This window comes from Podospora pseudoanserina, chromosome 5 (assembly GCF_035222485.1).
Source record: "Podospora pseudoanserina strain CBS 124.78 chromosome 5, whole genome shotgun sequence".
NCBI classification, from domain to species: domain Eukaryota; kingdom Fungi; phylum Ascomycota; class Sordariomycetes; order Sordariales; family Podosporaceae; genus Podospora; species Podospora pseudoanserina.
The window spans coordinates 4,233,527-4,248,963 of record NC_085924.1 but is presented as its reverse complement, the minus strand read 5'-3'; the positions used below and the strand labels follow the sequence as shown (position 1 = coordinate 4,248,963).

Below are 15,437 nucleotides of genomic sequence, written 5' to 3'. Positions count from 1 at the left end.
GGTTTACAGTGGGCGAGTCTCTGCGAGGCCTATGTAAATGCATGATGTAGTTGCGGCCAATCGATATAGGGGCGCACGAAATTTCTGTAGCCACCCTCACTTCTTGCTTCTTCTCCGGCATCTGGTCCCAAACCATCCATCCCATAACTACTACTGTTCTATCCCCATAACACAATAGCAGGAACAATAGGTACAAACAACCAAAGAGCCACTCTGCCATCACGTCTCAAAGGTTCAAGGTCGTTCCCCACAGTTAGGTGCCACGAAAACGCACACAGCATCACCCTAGCATGAGCCATCAACGCCAGCGCATCGCAGATCAAGTTTCCCACAAAGTAGCCCACTCCCATTTTCCAGTCAAGATACCCGGTCCTTCCATCCCAAAAATTGACACTAAACGCTACCAGATGGTATTGCATGAGGAGGTTCAAGTATATACCCGACCAAAAGAACAGGACCAAATCGTACGCTGTTGCGGCGAAAGCAGAGATAATAAGAGGAGTAACGAAGAAGTCGGAGTGAGTAAGGTAGACAAGGAATAGACAGAACGAGTCCAAGACGAGAAAGAAGACGGAAAATACAGTGATGACGACGATGTGCCGGAACAAAATTGTGCGCTGGGTGATGCGGTGGGGTGGCGCTGTTGACATTGACGCGGACTGTAAACTGGTGGTTGGTGTGGTAAATGTGATTGGCGAAGGGCGACTACGTCGATCTTGGTTGGTGAGGAGGCGGTGGTGTTTCTCTCCTGTGAGAAACACGATCCTGTAAGGTAGGTGTGATGATGCCTGATGAACCGGCGGGACTGATCGGGTTTGTGTTTTGGTTGGCAATATCGGGATCTCTCTCTGTTATAGTCTGCAAGGAACGAAAACCAGGTGATGCCTGAAGACACTGGGCAAGGTCGTTTGCTTGCATGGTCCTCTGCTCACCTCTTACCTTCTATTGGCCCTGAGTTCTGTTTACCTTATTTGCTCCAATCAGGTCACTCACGATGCAAACACCCATGGTCAAGGAAGGTGGCATGGGAAATCAGAATGGACCAGAAGTATACAATATCAGAGATGAATAAGATGTTAGTGACGAAAGAGAATTATGTTTGTTTTATGTCGATCGGCCCAGCTGGAGCATATCCAAAAAGCCTCACTGTATAATCTGTATGTGTACAACCCCCCTTCCTCAGCGAGCAGATACATCTCTCTACCAAAGCATCATCAGTCATCACCAACTCTCAAAATCCCCCACAAATAAACCAACATTACAGAACAACAATAACAGCAATGGGTATCATCAAACCGTCTCCTTCCAAACCGGCAAGAAAATAAAAACAGCCACCCAAATCGTCGCAAAGATCGCCCCTCCCACCAAGCTCTGCAACACAATTTTTCTCTGCAGCCTCCTCAGATACTTTTCCTTGACCCGCAGCCTCCTATCGAAAATCATCAACCTCGACACCGACTTCAAGAAGCCTCCCTCGTTCCTCAAAACGCTGTCCGTGTTGTCATCAAATCTCTCCCACGGCAGCCTCTGCCTTTTGGAAAACAACAAAAGGAAAAAGCAGCTGCCTCGCAGGCCAGCAAGAATGAGCGAGACACCAAGCCACCAGTTGGGCCACGCCGCCCAGGCCTCCCATCGGGTGTGGGAGCCCCGGTAGGGGACAAAGGCGCGGCACATGACGACGACATAGCCGGCAATGAGATTGGCAATGCCCAGCATGGTTGCCACGCAGACTGTCTCGAATGTCCCATTGCCTACTCCCAGGCGGACAAAGTTGCGGTGGGAGCAGTTGTGCATGAGGCCGTAGACATGGTCGGCAACTGGTTTGAGTGCGGAGGGGTGAGTCGACTTCTGCAAGTCGGCAAGAGTCTGGGCCCGAAGGGCGGCGGGGATGTTGAGCTCCTTCTCTCCGGAGGGCATAAGAAAGAGATGAATGATGGTGTCGAGTTCGTGGCGGCTGACCTGGCCGTCGGAGTTCATGAGCTTCATGGTGGCTGGAGCAGAGTCGGAGGTGCAGGAGGTGATCTGGATGGATTTGCCATTGGACTGGTCGGGGGTGAGTTGAAGGGCGGCTGGTGAGCACGAGCGGGAATTGCACATGGCACTGGCAACGATGAGCTGGGAGATGCGGTGAAGCGTCTTCTCGGGGTCTGCGTCCTCATCATCGCCGTTTTCTGGATTTTTGGTACTGCATGAACTGGCTGCCTGGCTTTCCTTGACAATGGATGAAGTCGACTCTGCTGCGCTGGGAATAGCCCCATATTCCTTCGTGTGAACTGGCGTGAGACCCTTTTCATAGGATGCTTCGTAGTTCTTGTACCTGTGCCATCCATTAGTCCTGTTGGCGGGCGAAGGTCAAGTGTAAGTGCTCACCAGATGTAGAACTCGAGGTTCTCGGCCGAGAACTCAATGTACTTGAGGTACATGTAAAAGTCATAAAGGGACATCGGACTGCATGTCTTGTTTGCGAGAATGCGGTCGAGCCTCAGGCGGCTTGGAATGGCAGCCGGAGTCGGACTCTGAGGGCGCTCGCCTGCATTGACGTGTGCCGAATATTCTTTGATGTCCCGGTACTCGGGCTTCTTGTACCAGTCAAGCCATTCTGGAACCTTGAGCGGCATGGTGACGGTGAGCAGTCTCGGAGACCGCAGAGGAAGTGAGGAGAGGGAGCAGTTCCCGGGCGGACGTTGATTCGTTTTACATTCGTGATGAAGTGAGAGGAGCAGACCAAGAAACAGGCCGAGACAGCCAAGATATGTAGGGCTTGCTTGGAAATAGCGATCGAGGGGGGGGAGAGGAGTCGGGTCAGGAGAAGCAGCTTTGACCACAATGCGGGCCGGGACGCCACTCGGCGGTACCTATGACCACTGAAACGGACTGATCTCACCAATTTGGCTAGAGGCGTCAATCGTTGTTTGCTTTGACCCGGCGCTATGTATCCATAATGGCACGCAAGCCATGTGGGCCAACCAGCTGAGGCCATCAGTGCATCCACGACAACAGCTGAGCATCCGACGGGCGTCGGCATCGCAGGCATGTTTGCGAGTCTCGCGGCTCGGCAGAAGAATGAGGATCTGCTCTCTTTACCCACTCGGGTGGTATTCCTCTGTTTGCCATGACATTCACGGGGTCGAAATTCCTTGCAGCAAGGCGAAGGTCGGAGGGTCTCAGGTCAACCGTTTGCATTCTGGCGGAATGTCTCGTGTCTCGTGTCTCCTGTTCGTCAGCCCTTCCGGAGCTTCTCGAACAGTGTGTGTGTCTTTCTTCTTGTCTTGGATGACGGACAATGGCGCTTTGTCTCGAGATGTCGATATCTCCAAGCCGCCATTGATGTCAATGCGTCAGAGCCCCAATCAGAGGTTGTCTCTCTTCACAAGAGGGTGTCATCGAGGACCCGAGGGGAGTCCGAGTGCATGTCTGCGGTCCCGAAGCGTTGTTGAGACGTTGACTTCGAAACAGTGCGGGGTTGATGCGAATATATTGATCGGAGGGAGGTTTTGGGAGAACTTCCACTGGTTGACCCGCACGTGGTGGGAACCCTTTTCGGCGTAGATCTGCGACGCTCAGATCTTCCAGGCTATCGAGCAAGGTGATGTTCCACTGCTGCTGCCCTGTCATTCCTGCCAAGACCAACCCTTTCTTTTTTCGGGATGGCAGTTGCAAGGAAAAGCAGGGGCAAGGGTCCGTGGCATCCCCGCTGTCCATCGATAGCCAGTCATCGACGGTTCGTTTTTCAGGCCGAGGATCTCCATCCACCACGCATCCCGCACAGACCCTAGCTGGGAGAGGAAGCTGTCAAGGTTTGTCTCGACCACTCTAGGAATCACAAGCGAGCGAGAGATTTTTGTCGTTTGTTTGTGAGCCTTGGCCATCTGGAATGCTCTGTAGGCGTGATATGGATCGACAAGAATATCGAATTCATCGTTTCCCATCATCGCGATCGAACCTCACACTTGACAATCTCCATCCCAACAATCATCATGTCGTCGTCAGTAGGATTTAACCTTATTTCCCCTGACCCCTTTGTCTCCATGGCGTAAGCTCTAGAGAATGGGTCTGCTGCCAGCGTCGCCTTTTTACCCGCTCCTTTCTGTTCTCAAGATGACAGTATTATTGCCTGTAATGTGACCCGAAGCTTTGATGGGGTTGCCGAGTTTTCGGAAGACAAGGGCAAGCTGTTCGAGTGCCCGCAAATTCATAAAGTCTTCTTTTTTCACGACAGTGACTTAGTTGGACTAGTACTTGGATCTCGACATGAACTGGATCCATATGCGAAGGAACGGAAGGAATAGAGAAATGCGTCTGGATCTACGAAGAATGGGCCATGCAAGGTTTTGCTGGGATTGGCCGCGGCATTCGGTGTCGACTCACGAGTGTCCAATTCGATCTGCAAAACACTCGAATGGTAGGTATCTCGACCAATGGCCGCAGCCTAATGGGGCAGCCAGACTCACAGAATTGGTCGATTTTGCATGGCTTTTGAGCCTTGGTTGATCATTCTGGTACATTTCCAACGCCATCACTTATTGTCTTTGCCCGAGGCGTCACTCGCAGTTTTCTCTGTTCTACAATTCTTTCGTCCAACACCCCGGCATAGGACAACACAGCCAACCGTCCACATACCAACTTGTAAGATGTACGGGTATTCGGCTGCTGGATCATTGACCGCCTTCATCTGGTCGAATGGAAAAGACAAATGATATGACGACCAGCCCCAGGTTCAGCTTGGCATGCAGGACAGACCTACCATCCTCCCATTCAGTCCGGGTAATATCAAAACTTTTTACTCGAGCTGCTCCCACACCTCTAACTTTCGGTTGGCTAAAGATGTTACATTCGTCCAAGCAGGAGGTAAAAATAACCTTTTGGTCGCGTGATGTTACAACTGTCCGTGTCTGGGCAGGCCAGAAGCCCTTCCCATTTGTCTTTAGGAATCGTAGCGAAGTTACATCGAGAAAAAAAAAATGATCGGTAACGAAAGGAGCTTTTTGTCCATTTGCGAGCAAGAATATGGTCTAGACTGTGGACTGATGAATCAGGGACCCTGGCACTGGTGTGAGGGGAGGGGGGATACAAATAGAGTGGACTTGGACCTCCAACCATTCGCTTCGCAAGGTTCGTCTTTCAACTTGGAACCTATACTCTGACCAGCAAAGACCAAATCACCACAATGCACTCCATCCTCGTCCTCGCCACTCTTCCCCTGGCTGCCTTGGCCGCTCTCAACGGCAGGTGCACAGGCAGCGCGGCCACTGGCAAGTGGGGAGAGTCTGGCATTTGCGTCAGGACATCGACTTGCAACTCGTATGGCGGCTCATACAAGACTGGTGCCTGTCCCAACGACCCGTCCGACGTCAAGTGCTGCTTGGTCGGTATCACTCCTAACGCTGCCACACAACCCTGTGGTGCCGATTCGTGGTGCACCTGGACGTCGAACGGTTGCTTGGGTAGATGGATATCTGGTACGTCTTTCCGCTCCAGTATTTCCTTGTTTTTTAGACATCAGTTATTGATCAAGTGCTTAGAACGTTGCCCTGGTGGATCAAATTACAAGTGCTGCAATATTTAGGTCAGACGGTCAACTGCAAGGATGGGGAGTTATGTGTATCCACCAGTCGAACGTTGAATACCTCTCCTAGGATTGGGGATGGCTCTATCAATGTGATGTCATCTGGAGTTCAGAATTACATATCAGCTGTTCTTTATAAAGATCTTGATCAAGTCCACGGGCGAGTAATTGGCCCAAGTAACACGGCGAAAGATATATGTTGCGAGGATGGGTGCTTGTAAGTACACAAGGTAGGCAAGGTGGTCAGGCAGCCAAATTCGAATAAGTCGGTTGAGACATAGCTCCCAATACCGCAACAGCGAGCCAATCATACACACTGCGAGTGTATTAACCTGCATCCTGGGTAGCACAGCGGGGTGATGAGGCAAGCTTGAATGTAACGCTCGAGCTGGGGAACGACGGTGCAAGCGTATGAATTTGGGCTAACTGGGAACCACTTCAAATTCCAGGCCACAGGAGACCTGCTTTCCTTTCCTGCGCAGCTCTTCTTGCCTCACAACTGGACTTACAACACCTTTCGGAAGACTTTGAGATGGCCACCAACACCACAGAATCAGTTGCATGCGGCAGGAAGGACTATTTCGCTTGTAGTCCTAACATCACAATCGACGGGTGTTGTCCGATAGGATACGTTTGCGGAGAGAGGACATGCCACCTCCCAGGTTGGGACGAGAACTTGAGTTCGACGGAGCCTGTAGGGCCATGTCCCAACTTTGAAGGTTACCGTGCTTGTCACGAGGATACTGGAAGTGAGCAGACCTCTCTCTCACCTTTCATGCGAAGGCCATCTGTGAGACTAATCCTCAGCAGGGAACTGTTGCCCAGTCAACTATGCCTGCCTTTCGATCCTGCAAGCAGCTCAGCGGCTCTCTCTTTGGCACGTCTCACAACACACGCCGAAAGAGGCGCGGGGTCGTCATCGGCAATCGTAACAGACACTTCGCCCGATGCGATGGGAAGGGACAACCCGCCTATTAGCTTGCCGTCTCCTGGGGCCCAAGCTGGGACCCGGGACTCTGGCTTGAGTCAGGGAGCACAGATAGCGGTTATCGTCTCTACCACTATCATCTTTTTGCTCATTGCCATCGGGATTTATGTTGTCATCCGACGACATCGACGACGGAGTAGACGTGATAAAAGCCCTGAGGAAAGCCCGCACATAATGGATGATGAAAAGGAGACCCAATTAGAGCTAGGCTCCAACGACCATTTCCCGTGGGAGATGCCAGCAGACAACGGGACCATGGAGCTGTCACATCACAGAGAAGCTTGAGAGTTGGAAGATACACAGTATATCCCAGAGTTGTCGGCCTATCATGGCGTGTCTGAGGTGCATGTCAAACGACACGAGAGTGGGAAGAACGAATAGTTGGGTATTTTTCAAGTCTTGGTGTTGCTCGAATCCCACTCAAATAAAGGCAGACTTCCTTTTCGCCTCAGCCACTTGAACAACCCTTTGCAATAACAATGTCGCCTGAGCTGTGTCGGTCGTATCAAGAACAGTCATATGGATAGAACCGCCCGGATGCTCCTCAACTCTGGTCTGAAACTCGTCAATGAAAAATTGAACCCCTGCTTTCACATCACCTGGGTCTCCTTGATACTCAGGATGAAAGTCAGAAATTGGGACGTGACCACTGTTGACCTTTTGCTCAAAGAGGTCTCTTTTTGTGAAGTTGACAAAGAATGTTGTGTTGGAGAACCATCTTGAGTTGACAAGGGACTCGAAAAGGTTTAATGACTCTTCCATGTTGAACTTGAAGGAGGGTATATATCAGCAATTGTGCAAGAGCGGACTTTTAGGTAGGCGAATAAAACGTACCGAGTATTTATCTTCACGTAGTCGTTCATCGTATGCCCCTACAGGAGCCTGAAAGAGGACAATATCAACATCTTCGAATTCGTGAATCCATTTTCGTCTTTCGGATCGGGAGCCTCCAACGTCGTATACAGAGTAGGGTATGTTGCCAACTGTGAAGACAGAGCGTGAGATGCCTAGTGTTTGGACCACTGGTGAAATGTGCATCAAGTCCTGGTCAGTTGGCACGTAGTTTTTGTCAGAAATTCGATCAAGATGGCGCATGAAACTACAAGAGAAAATGTTAGCCGAGCACCTGAGAAAAGACACATGATGTAGGGCGCCACCTTACTATTCAACATCAAATGGCGGCTTTGACCTTTTCTTCTTCAGGTTCTTCATTGCACGAGCGCGCCAGGTCTCATCAGCCCAAACCTCGCGGATTAGCGGAACCACCCGATCACAAAAGATGATATCATCCTCATCTGCAAAGTTGTCCATCTCATGAAGAGCGATGGCGTCTTTGAGGATGTCCTGTCCATAATGTCAGTGTCCAGAGCATGAATGGTAGAGCTCCAGGGGCAGGCGACTAACCATTTTTCCACACACCAATTGAGCCACAGCGTCTTCCTGGCCAAACAGGAGTAAATAGAAAAAGCGACAAAGTTCCTGGACAACTTCACGTCTAATGCGGATTTTGTCATGAGACATCGGCATTTGACTCTGGTTGCCCCAGACATACTGCATTTGTTTCAACAGCGTGCTCTTGCCTGAACCCCCAGCTCCTAAAAGCAGGATTTTGACTTTCGAATTGAAAGGAGGGCCGATGGGGATGTTGCTAGTACTGTTCCTTCTGTTGGGGGCTCGGTGTATCGTTATCGTCATCCTCCTTTCGGTTTCAGCTGGCAATAGGGTCGTTGCTTCAGACAATGTTCGTCGGGATGTTTTTGGACCACGGTTCAAGAAGGTTGTTCTCCAGGCACGACCGTAAACCTTTGTGGTGAGCAGTTGGCTGTCGAATGGGAAGATGGCAGAGAGTCTCGACAGGGTGTCAGTCTCCACGGTGCATATTGAAGTTCTGTCTTCGTGCACGATCAGAGAGGCCGAGTCCTGCTCCATCGCGGCGATGGCGGTTCGTGTGGATGGCGCCTCGAGGAGCTCTCTTTGTTCAGCAAGTGATTTGGTGTTGCAGGCTGCTAGGAGTAGTGTCAAGGTGGCCGTCTGTTGTCCGAGCATCTTTTGGATGGCGTCGATATTGGATCCGTTCAAAGCGAGCTTCAACTTTCCAATGCTGCTCAACCGCACGCGTCCCTGATGTAGACTCTCGAGGTGGTTGTCGAGTTTGCTGGCCAGGATTTGGCAGCACATCAGCACCGAATCCAGGTCCATTTTTAGCTGATAGTGAGGCTCTGGTTGTGTTTCGGCCCATTCTGCTATTTTGACCAGCCCTGTTCGTAGGACGCTCAGCTGACTGGTGAGATTCATGAATAGTAGGTCGGCATCCTTGTACTGGTTGCGGAGGGTTGCAATGGCGCTGATGGATCGTGACAGGACATCGATGATGCCTGCCACCGAGCCCACAGCACCGACGATTGAAAGAGGGTCGGCCATCTCATCAGAGTAAGAGATGCTGGATATTAAAAATATGACAATTCCAAGGGATGTTCGAGAGTTCCTCAGACTCCAGGGGCAGCAGCGGGGGAAATCCTTTCATTGTTTTCAGTGTTGAGCGGAGGTGGCGGTGCATCGAGACGTCTAGGTAAACTGGCGACGGGGTTTGCGAATTGCGCAGGCAGCCTTGCCGAGCAGGCGCTTATGCGTACTTAAGGTATCTGTAGGGTCTTATCGGCCTGTGGTTGGTCGTGATTTTGCGAGGGGCGGCCTCAGTTCTTACTGCGACATTCAGATAAGCTGGCAAGATAAGCTCCCTCAGTTGGAAGTCAACCACAAAGCTCCACGAGCACCAAAGGCCTGTCAGGCTTTCCCATGAAAGGCACAATTATTGTATTGTTAAAAAGGCCTCTGTTTACAATATGGTGCCCAATGACTGTCAAGGAGAGGAGCTCAGTGAAGCGTCGAACTCCACGAAAACCAATAGCTCAGCCACCGACCGCCAAGCCAATAGCTTATGAGCTGGACAAGTCCAACACACTCAAAATCTGAGTGAGTTTGCCTCATTTTCTTTCTGAGAATTCTACAACTCAGCTGAATCATGACCAAAGATGGGCGACCACATCCTGGAAACAACCACTCTACCCCAGCACCCATGTCCCATCGATGAACGACGCGGCACTGGAGAGCTGTATATCAAGCTCCTGGTTGTCAGCGTCACTACGCTCTTCTCTTATTACCGACTTCTCAAGATCAAGGAAAAGACATGGAGTCCGCTTACTTTTGGCTCGCGCCCCTGAGTTATGTGATATCATATGTCCTGGGTCTGGTCTTCATCTTCAGTATTTACCTATTCGGCCTACTTTCCCGGAGGTTTAGTCCAATTCTCGATCGAAACCGAGGTGACCACAATCCAGAAGCCAGACTAAAGGTGAATTTGCGATGTCTCCTTGGCAAGGTGCCCCCAAATCGGCTCACCTACCAGCAGTCAACCTCGAAAGAGAATCAACTTTTGGTTGGAGATGGGACGGAACAAACGTGGAATCCAGTACCTGTGACCTGGAAGGGAACCGCAGAGATGGTCGGGAGACTGATCACAGCTACCTTCTTCCTAGCCCTATGTGTTGGGACCATTGTCCTCTACCAGTGACGAAGGGAAATGAACGCTGTTTCCACGGTGAGTCAAAGAATCTTCGAGCTAGCCTGCGCAGGTTTGGTTGTTGGGATCTTTACACTGTGTTACATCTTGCGCGTCCCAATCTTCGATCAACCTATTCCCGAGTAGCTCAACACAGAGACGATTGATTCTGTTGGCTTTATCTTCAGAGACGTCTGTCCAAGTGAGGTCACGGAGGCTGTGGGCTTTTCTCAGCTATTCAAGCATATTGCAACCACTCGGCTGGTTTGCCTCATCTTCAACTATCATCCCTCGATTTCTTTTCTCTTCCACGACGGTTATGTACGAGGTGGGAGCTGGATGCTGGATTCTTGGATCTCTACAATGCCGCTCCTAGCTTGCATAGGTGCTGGTTACGGAGCATGTTTCATGGTTGTTGGGCTATTGATGGTGTTCGAGTTGAGGAACCGCGAAAGATTGTGCACCCTTCTGGCGATACCTGTCGGCGGTCTTCTTGTTGTTGTTTTTGGGTGTATAATTATGGAGATTATATTCGTGATGGTCACGCCACTTTTATGGATTCTGCAATGCTTACAAGACCTCCATATCACTAGCCTTGGTACCTTCGAAACCCACGCCACCGATGTGCCCTGCCCGGAGTTGATCAGGACTAATCCGTTATCTGAGAGGATTCCATGGTTGGCTTGAGCTTTTATGTACACAGATACACTGACTGAGACGGGTACGTGTACTCGCTTACTTGAATTATCGGCATCTCTCTCTTGTAAACAAACAACGATCTCGATCAGATCCCACCCTGCAAGCCCTCTTTTGCAAAACCAGCTAACCGCATCCAAACACTCTCAAACAAGACGCCAATCTTGAATGCCAAAGTCTTTGGCTTCCTGACTGTTGATAATACACTCCATACCGGCCTCCTTCGGCCGGGATGTCCACACTGGACCCCCCCCCCCTAAGAGGACCAGATGTTTCCAACCCAGCAAATTGAATTCGTGAATCTTCAAAAGAACCGTGCCTTAAAGCCTGACCGGGGATAGGCCGCGGGCTTCCCTTGGTGGGACGTTTCAACAAGGATATGAGAGGCGGCATGGTGGGACTGAAGACTTTGATAAAGAGTGCTTTGAACAGCCCTATGGGGCTCTAATTGTCGGGAGATGTGTGGGACAAAGTCATGTACCTGTCTTCCACAAAGATTTCAGGGCTTTTAAGAGAGCGATCGGACATTAGAGGTCTAAACCTGTCACATCGCCGCTGTTTCGGGCAACCTTTCTCGCCGAGATGCTTATCATCTCTCGGATAGGGCCTCAGCTGTAAGCCACGAACCACGTTTTCATGACGAAAGCTAATTGGTGAGCCGCTACGCAGACACCTCCCTCGTCAAGACAGCCTATCAACGAGGAGCTCTGCGGAAAGATGGTGTGAAACCTGGAAGCGGGGTTATAGCTGCTGATTTTGGTGAACGCCTGACTGCCTAAGGTACCTACGTAGGTATCTTGAAAACCTGGTATGCCTCGCCTCGTGTTTCGTTTCTCATGACGACCTTCCACAATGAAAGACAGTGCACTCAACATCAACTATCCCTTCCCGGAAGCTCTGATACATCCAAAGAGCCTCAAAAATGACACCAGCTTCGGATGTCGAGTCCTCCAACCACCTTTCTCTTCTGAAAACGAGCCACAGCGGTTCCCTTCTCTTGGTGGAACTCTGACCATGACCAAGGCCGGCGGCTCCTCGTGAAATGAGGCGCATCTTTGGGCTATGGTGGGTGTACCACGAGGGTTTGCTGGCGTGCAAAAGTAGTTGTTTAGTCTTAGATCTTCATAATAGCCCTGTCTCATAGTAGGAAATTCCCGTCTATCATGCAGATTTGTTGCTGGTGCTGGAGGAGGTGGCCCCGGAGATATGTACGGGGCCGGGGCTGGTGGCTCCCCGTGAAATGATCCATATCTCTGAGCTTGTTGAGGTGGCGGGTAAAATAAGTTGCTTGGTGCTGGAGGAGGCAGTTGTGGAAGCATATATGGTGCCTCACTCGTGTGTTGGGTCGGGAATGGTGACTGATCATCTTCTTGGTTTACGTTATTCGCGGTGCCAGTCGGAGGCGGAGCTGTTGGAGAGTAGGTGTTTGGCGTCATTGTGCTGTTGAAGGCATCTAGGAAAAATGACATATGTTCATTGAAATCTGACCATAAAACTCCAGGAAACGTTCGCGTATGGTGTGGGATATAATCTTTTGAAGTGGCTACTCCCAATGTTTTACATGGGCTCACGCTTAGAAGCCAGCCATATGGCGTCTTGCATGAGTTCCACAAATGGCGACATGAGTCATGCAGCAACATGTGTGGACTATTCTTGTATCGTATGATCGTTCGTGAGCTTCATTGGGAATGGCTGCTTACAGAGATCAAGTTGGAGCTCAGCCGCAAACCACATATTTGTGTAGCGGGACGATGGCCAATCAGTGAGCGACCATTGAAAGTTCTGCTGGTACCGGGCAACAGTATTGAGTGGCTATACGGAAAGATGGTGTGAATGGACGAGGTGGGTTGCATACAGCCATCTATCTACTAATCAGACAAGATATCCTCACCGCATTTCTCATGTTAACCTCGGAAAAGAACATGTCAGGAACTTTTTCATCATCGAAGGCTCCCGGGGTGGCCAGTCGTCGAAGGTACCGATCCTCTCCCCACCCACAACTCTTGAACTATCTCTACCGAGCTCTGATTCAAAGGTCCCAAACCGTGCGGTGCAAAGCATAACCTCAACGTTCTTCTCAAGGAGCAAAGCAGAGCCTGGCTCAAGATTGTACTCCGAGAGCAACTTCCGCGATTCCATCACTTTGCCATTGAAGTAAAAAAAGAAGGCGTCTTTCGAGCGACCATCCACGAACCACTTGTCGATTTGCTCAAATATGCTGCCTGTGGTGGCTGTTGAGAGGTTGATAAGTAGTGGTATGGCGATATTGGGCGCTACTTCGATGAAGATTTGTTGCTTTTGAGCCGTCTCATGAGTCTCCTCTGTGCGGGAAGTGTCCACTGAGGTGTTCTCCGCAGGTGGCTGTAGTTTTAGATTATTGTGTGGGGATACCTTGTCGCTAACTGCATTGTCTGTACCACGTCTGTTCAGGCGCTCCGAGTCATGGTCGAAATCAGGAGGTGGTAGCATAGCTTGTTGTTACCTAGGCGAGCTGTAGCTCGGTAAGTAAGGTAAATAAGGTAGCTAAAACTCAAGAAAGGGAAACAAGCGATTGGAGCAGGTACCCCTTGGCTAGAAGTTGAAGTAGAGAAAAGGAGTTATGATGGAAAGTCTTGTGGGGGCCAGAACTTCTCTCTTGTTATCGCCCCTTCGCTTACATTATGTCGTGGAGCCACCTGCTGGTAATTGGACAAGACTTGCGTAAGCAATCCAGAGAGGTTACGTCAGTCTTAACAGTGAGCTGAAAAGATGAGGTTTTCTAGCCTTGCAACCCCCTCCCCCCCAAACATCCAAAAGATAGGTAGTGCCAAAGAGGGGTTACCGATGAGCAGGTACAGTATCAGCCTCTGAAATAATCAACCTTCTTTTCGTCTCTTGCTAGAAATCGAAGAGCAGTTGGACCCAGTCCACTCGGACAATGCTATGGCCACTCAGATGCAGTCCCCCCTGAATCAAAGGGTGGTAGCCCATTCTCTGCCAGCCACCCAAGAAGCAGCTACCAGAGCCCTTTCCCACATGATGGGATCAGCCGACAACTGGGCTATGTTCAAGGGACACCATACCCTCAACGTTCGCAACCTTTTGCATTTGCAGAACCAGCTGGATGAGTTGGCTCGAAAGCACGAACAAGACGACCCGAACTTTGACATGAATGAGTTGGACGAAGTCCTGTACAAATACAGTGAGTTATATTCTTTTTCACAAGGCTACCTATTCTCGTGTTGCCTAGCTGATCTAGACAAGACCGAGCTCTTGTTGCGTATGCAAAAGTTAGTGAGCTTCTTGAGCCTGAAGAAAAAAATGTTGCAAGTCTTCTTCGTTATAGCAGAGCCAGACTCAGCAATCACCCCGCGGTCTGGGCCTTTCTTTCTGAAGCATACCAAGACCTCATGCATGGAGGGTTCAGTGGCATGGTCGCCTTGTACGTGAACCCCAATGGCGGGGCCTTGTTCTCATTTGCCAACAGGATTGTGGGCAAATTCGCCAGGGTAAGTAATCCTATTCTTTATCAACTACCCCTGGCACTTGGAATATTGTGGGGTCTAAAAATCATCGATCCAGCTGCTGTCTCCAAGGACAGATGGAGTCCATATTTGGTCTGAAGCGACAACAAACAGGATAACAAGAGCAGTGTTAGGAATGCTTTCTGCCGGTCTCTTGCTTGTCCCCATAGTGATCATGTCCTTTGTTACGGATGGCTACAAACCACTGATTATTATTATCGTGTGGACGATTGCGTTTTCAGCCATAACATCCTTGCTCACTGACGCAAAATACAGCGAGGTTCTAGTAGCTGCGGCAACGTAAGTCTTGCAGACATTCTTAAACACATACTTATGCTGACACTGACCAATTTTCTGTGGCAGATATGCCGCTGTCATGGTTGTATTTATCAGTGGGGACGGGGTACAAAAGCAGGAATCAGCTTGAATAAAATCTTTGCCTTGCAAGTTCACCTTGGATTCACCATCCTTCACTTCAAACACCTCTACAATGGCCATGTTAGGTGTTGGCGTTACTACTGAGCTGAATGCCTTGCCCCTATCTCTTCAACCCCTTTCGACAGGCAGCGGCTGCCAATACCATCATCATGAGCTTGGGCAGGAACACATCCCCGTTGATCACCATAGAGCCCCGTAGAGTACAACCAAAACGAATGGTGCAGGCCGGTCAGTTCTTGAAGCCCTCGGCAGTGCCAGTGATAAACTCTGCTCGCTGTTCCTATCTCATAAATTGGTTTTTTTTTTCCCTCAGCGACTCCCAAGAAAGAATCTGGCCACAAAAGCCAGAAAACTCGAGCCCCAAGCGATTTTTCGTAAGTGATGTTGCCTTTTTCTGGAGCCAGGACACGGCGATGTCTTTGATATCCCTTCTTCAAAACTAGTCTGTGAAATAGCAAGCTAGCCGTGATGAGCACATCAAACAAGAGACATGTGTATGTGAGTTGAGCAGAAGTGTGAATGAAGCGTTTGGTCGCCGACTTTGTGCACCTGCCCGCCCAGAGTTAAGAACCTGCTCGCCGTGTTGAACGTTAAGTCACCCAGTAATTGGAACGCCTGCTCGCCCATTTTTGAGCGCTTTCTCGCACTTATAAGAGGGCCTGCTTGCCTATTTTCAGCGCCTGTTCG

General features: G+C 50.2%; 6 protein-coding genes across 6 annotated transcripts; 3 read left to right on the top strand and 3 right to left on the bottom strand.

Moving 5' to 3' along the window:
* Window positions 1-1,043: 1,043 nt before the first annotated feature.
* QC764_511470 (uncharacterized protein) lies at window positions 1,044-3,358 on the bottom strand. Its single transcript, XM_062948363.1, has 2 exons — window positions 2,371-3,358; window positions 1,044-2,317 (listed from the first exon to the last, which is right to left on the bottom strand). Exons 1-2 carry the CDS (start codon window positions 2,616-2,618, stop codon window positions 1,291-1,293), a joined length of 1,275 nt encoding a protein of 424 aa, XP_062799722.1. The 5' UTR covers window positions 2,619-3,358; the 3' UTR covers window positions 1,044-1,290.
* A 1,382-nt stretch (window positions 3,359-4,740) lies between these two features.
* QC764_511480 (uncharacterized protein) lies at window positions 4,741-5,566 on the top strand (the record flags this gene model as incomplete). Its single annotated transcript, XM_062948364.1, has 2 exons — window positions 4,741-5,459; window positions 5,523-5,566. The coding sequence occupies exons 1-2, from the start codon at window positions 5,168-5,170 to the stop codon at window positions 5,564-5,566; spliced, it is 336 nt and encodes a 111-aa protein (XP_062799721.1). The 5' UTR covers window positions 4,741-5,167.
* A 532-nt stretch (window positions 5,567-6,098) lies between these two features.
* Window positions 6,099-6,839, top strand: QC764_0086480 (uncharacterized protein; the record flags this gene model as incomplete). The annotated part of the gene is made up of 1 exon (XM_062940864.1): window positions 6,099-6,839. The coding sequence occupies one exon, from the start codon at window positions 6,099-6,101 to the stop codon at window positions 6,837-6,839; it is 741 nt and encodes a 246-aa protein (XP_062799720.1).
* A 99-nt stretch (window positions 6,840-6,938) lies between these two features.
* On the bottom strand, window positions 6,939-9,192 carry QC764_511490 (uncharacterized protein). Its single transcript, XM_062948365.1, has 4 exons — window positions 7,959-9,192; window positions 7,717-7,898; window positions 7,389-7,653; window positions 6,939-7,322 (listed from the first exon to the last, which is right to left on the bottom strand). Exons 1-4 carry the CDS (start codon window positions 8,973-8,975, stop codon window positions 6,975-6,977), a joined length of 1,812 nt encoding a protein of 603 aa, XP_062799719.1. The 5' UTR covers window positions 8,976-9,192; the 3' UTR covers window positions 6,939-6,974.
* A 3,516-nt stretch (window positions 9,193-12,708) lies between these two features.
* Window positions 12,709-13,278, bottom strand: QC764_511502 (uncharacterized protein; the record flags this gene model as incomplete). The annotated part of the gene is made up of 1 exon (XM_062948366.1): window positions 12,709-13,278. The coding sequence occupies one exon, from the start codon at window positions 13,276-13,278 to the stop codon at window positions 12,709-12,711; it is 570 nt and encodes a 189-aa protein (XP_062799718.1).
* Window positions 13,279-13,563: 285 nt separating this feature from the next.
* On the top strand, window positions 13,564-15,072 carry QC764_511503 (uncharacterized protein). The gene is made up of 5 exons (XM_062948367.1): window positions 13,564-13,640; window positions 13,705-13,990; window positions 14,053-14,297; window positions 14,371-14,612; window positions 14,676-15,072. The coding sequence occupies exons 2-5, from the start codon at window positions 13,732-13,734 to the stop codon at window positions 14,737-14,739; spliced, it is 810 nt and encodes a 269-aa protein (XP_062799717.1). The 5' UTR covers window positions 13,564-13,640; window positions 13,705-13,731; the 3' UTR covers window positions 14,740-15,072.
* The last annotated feature ends 365 nt before the right edge of the window (window positions 15,073-15,437 follow it).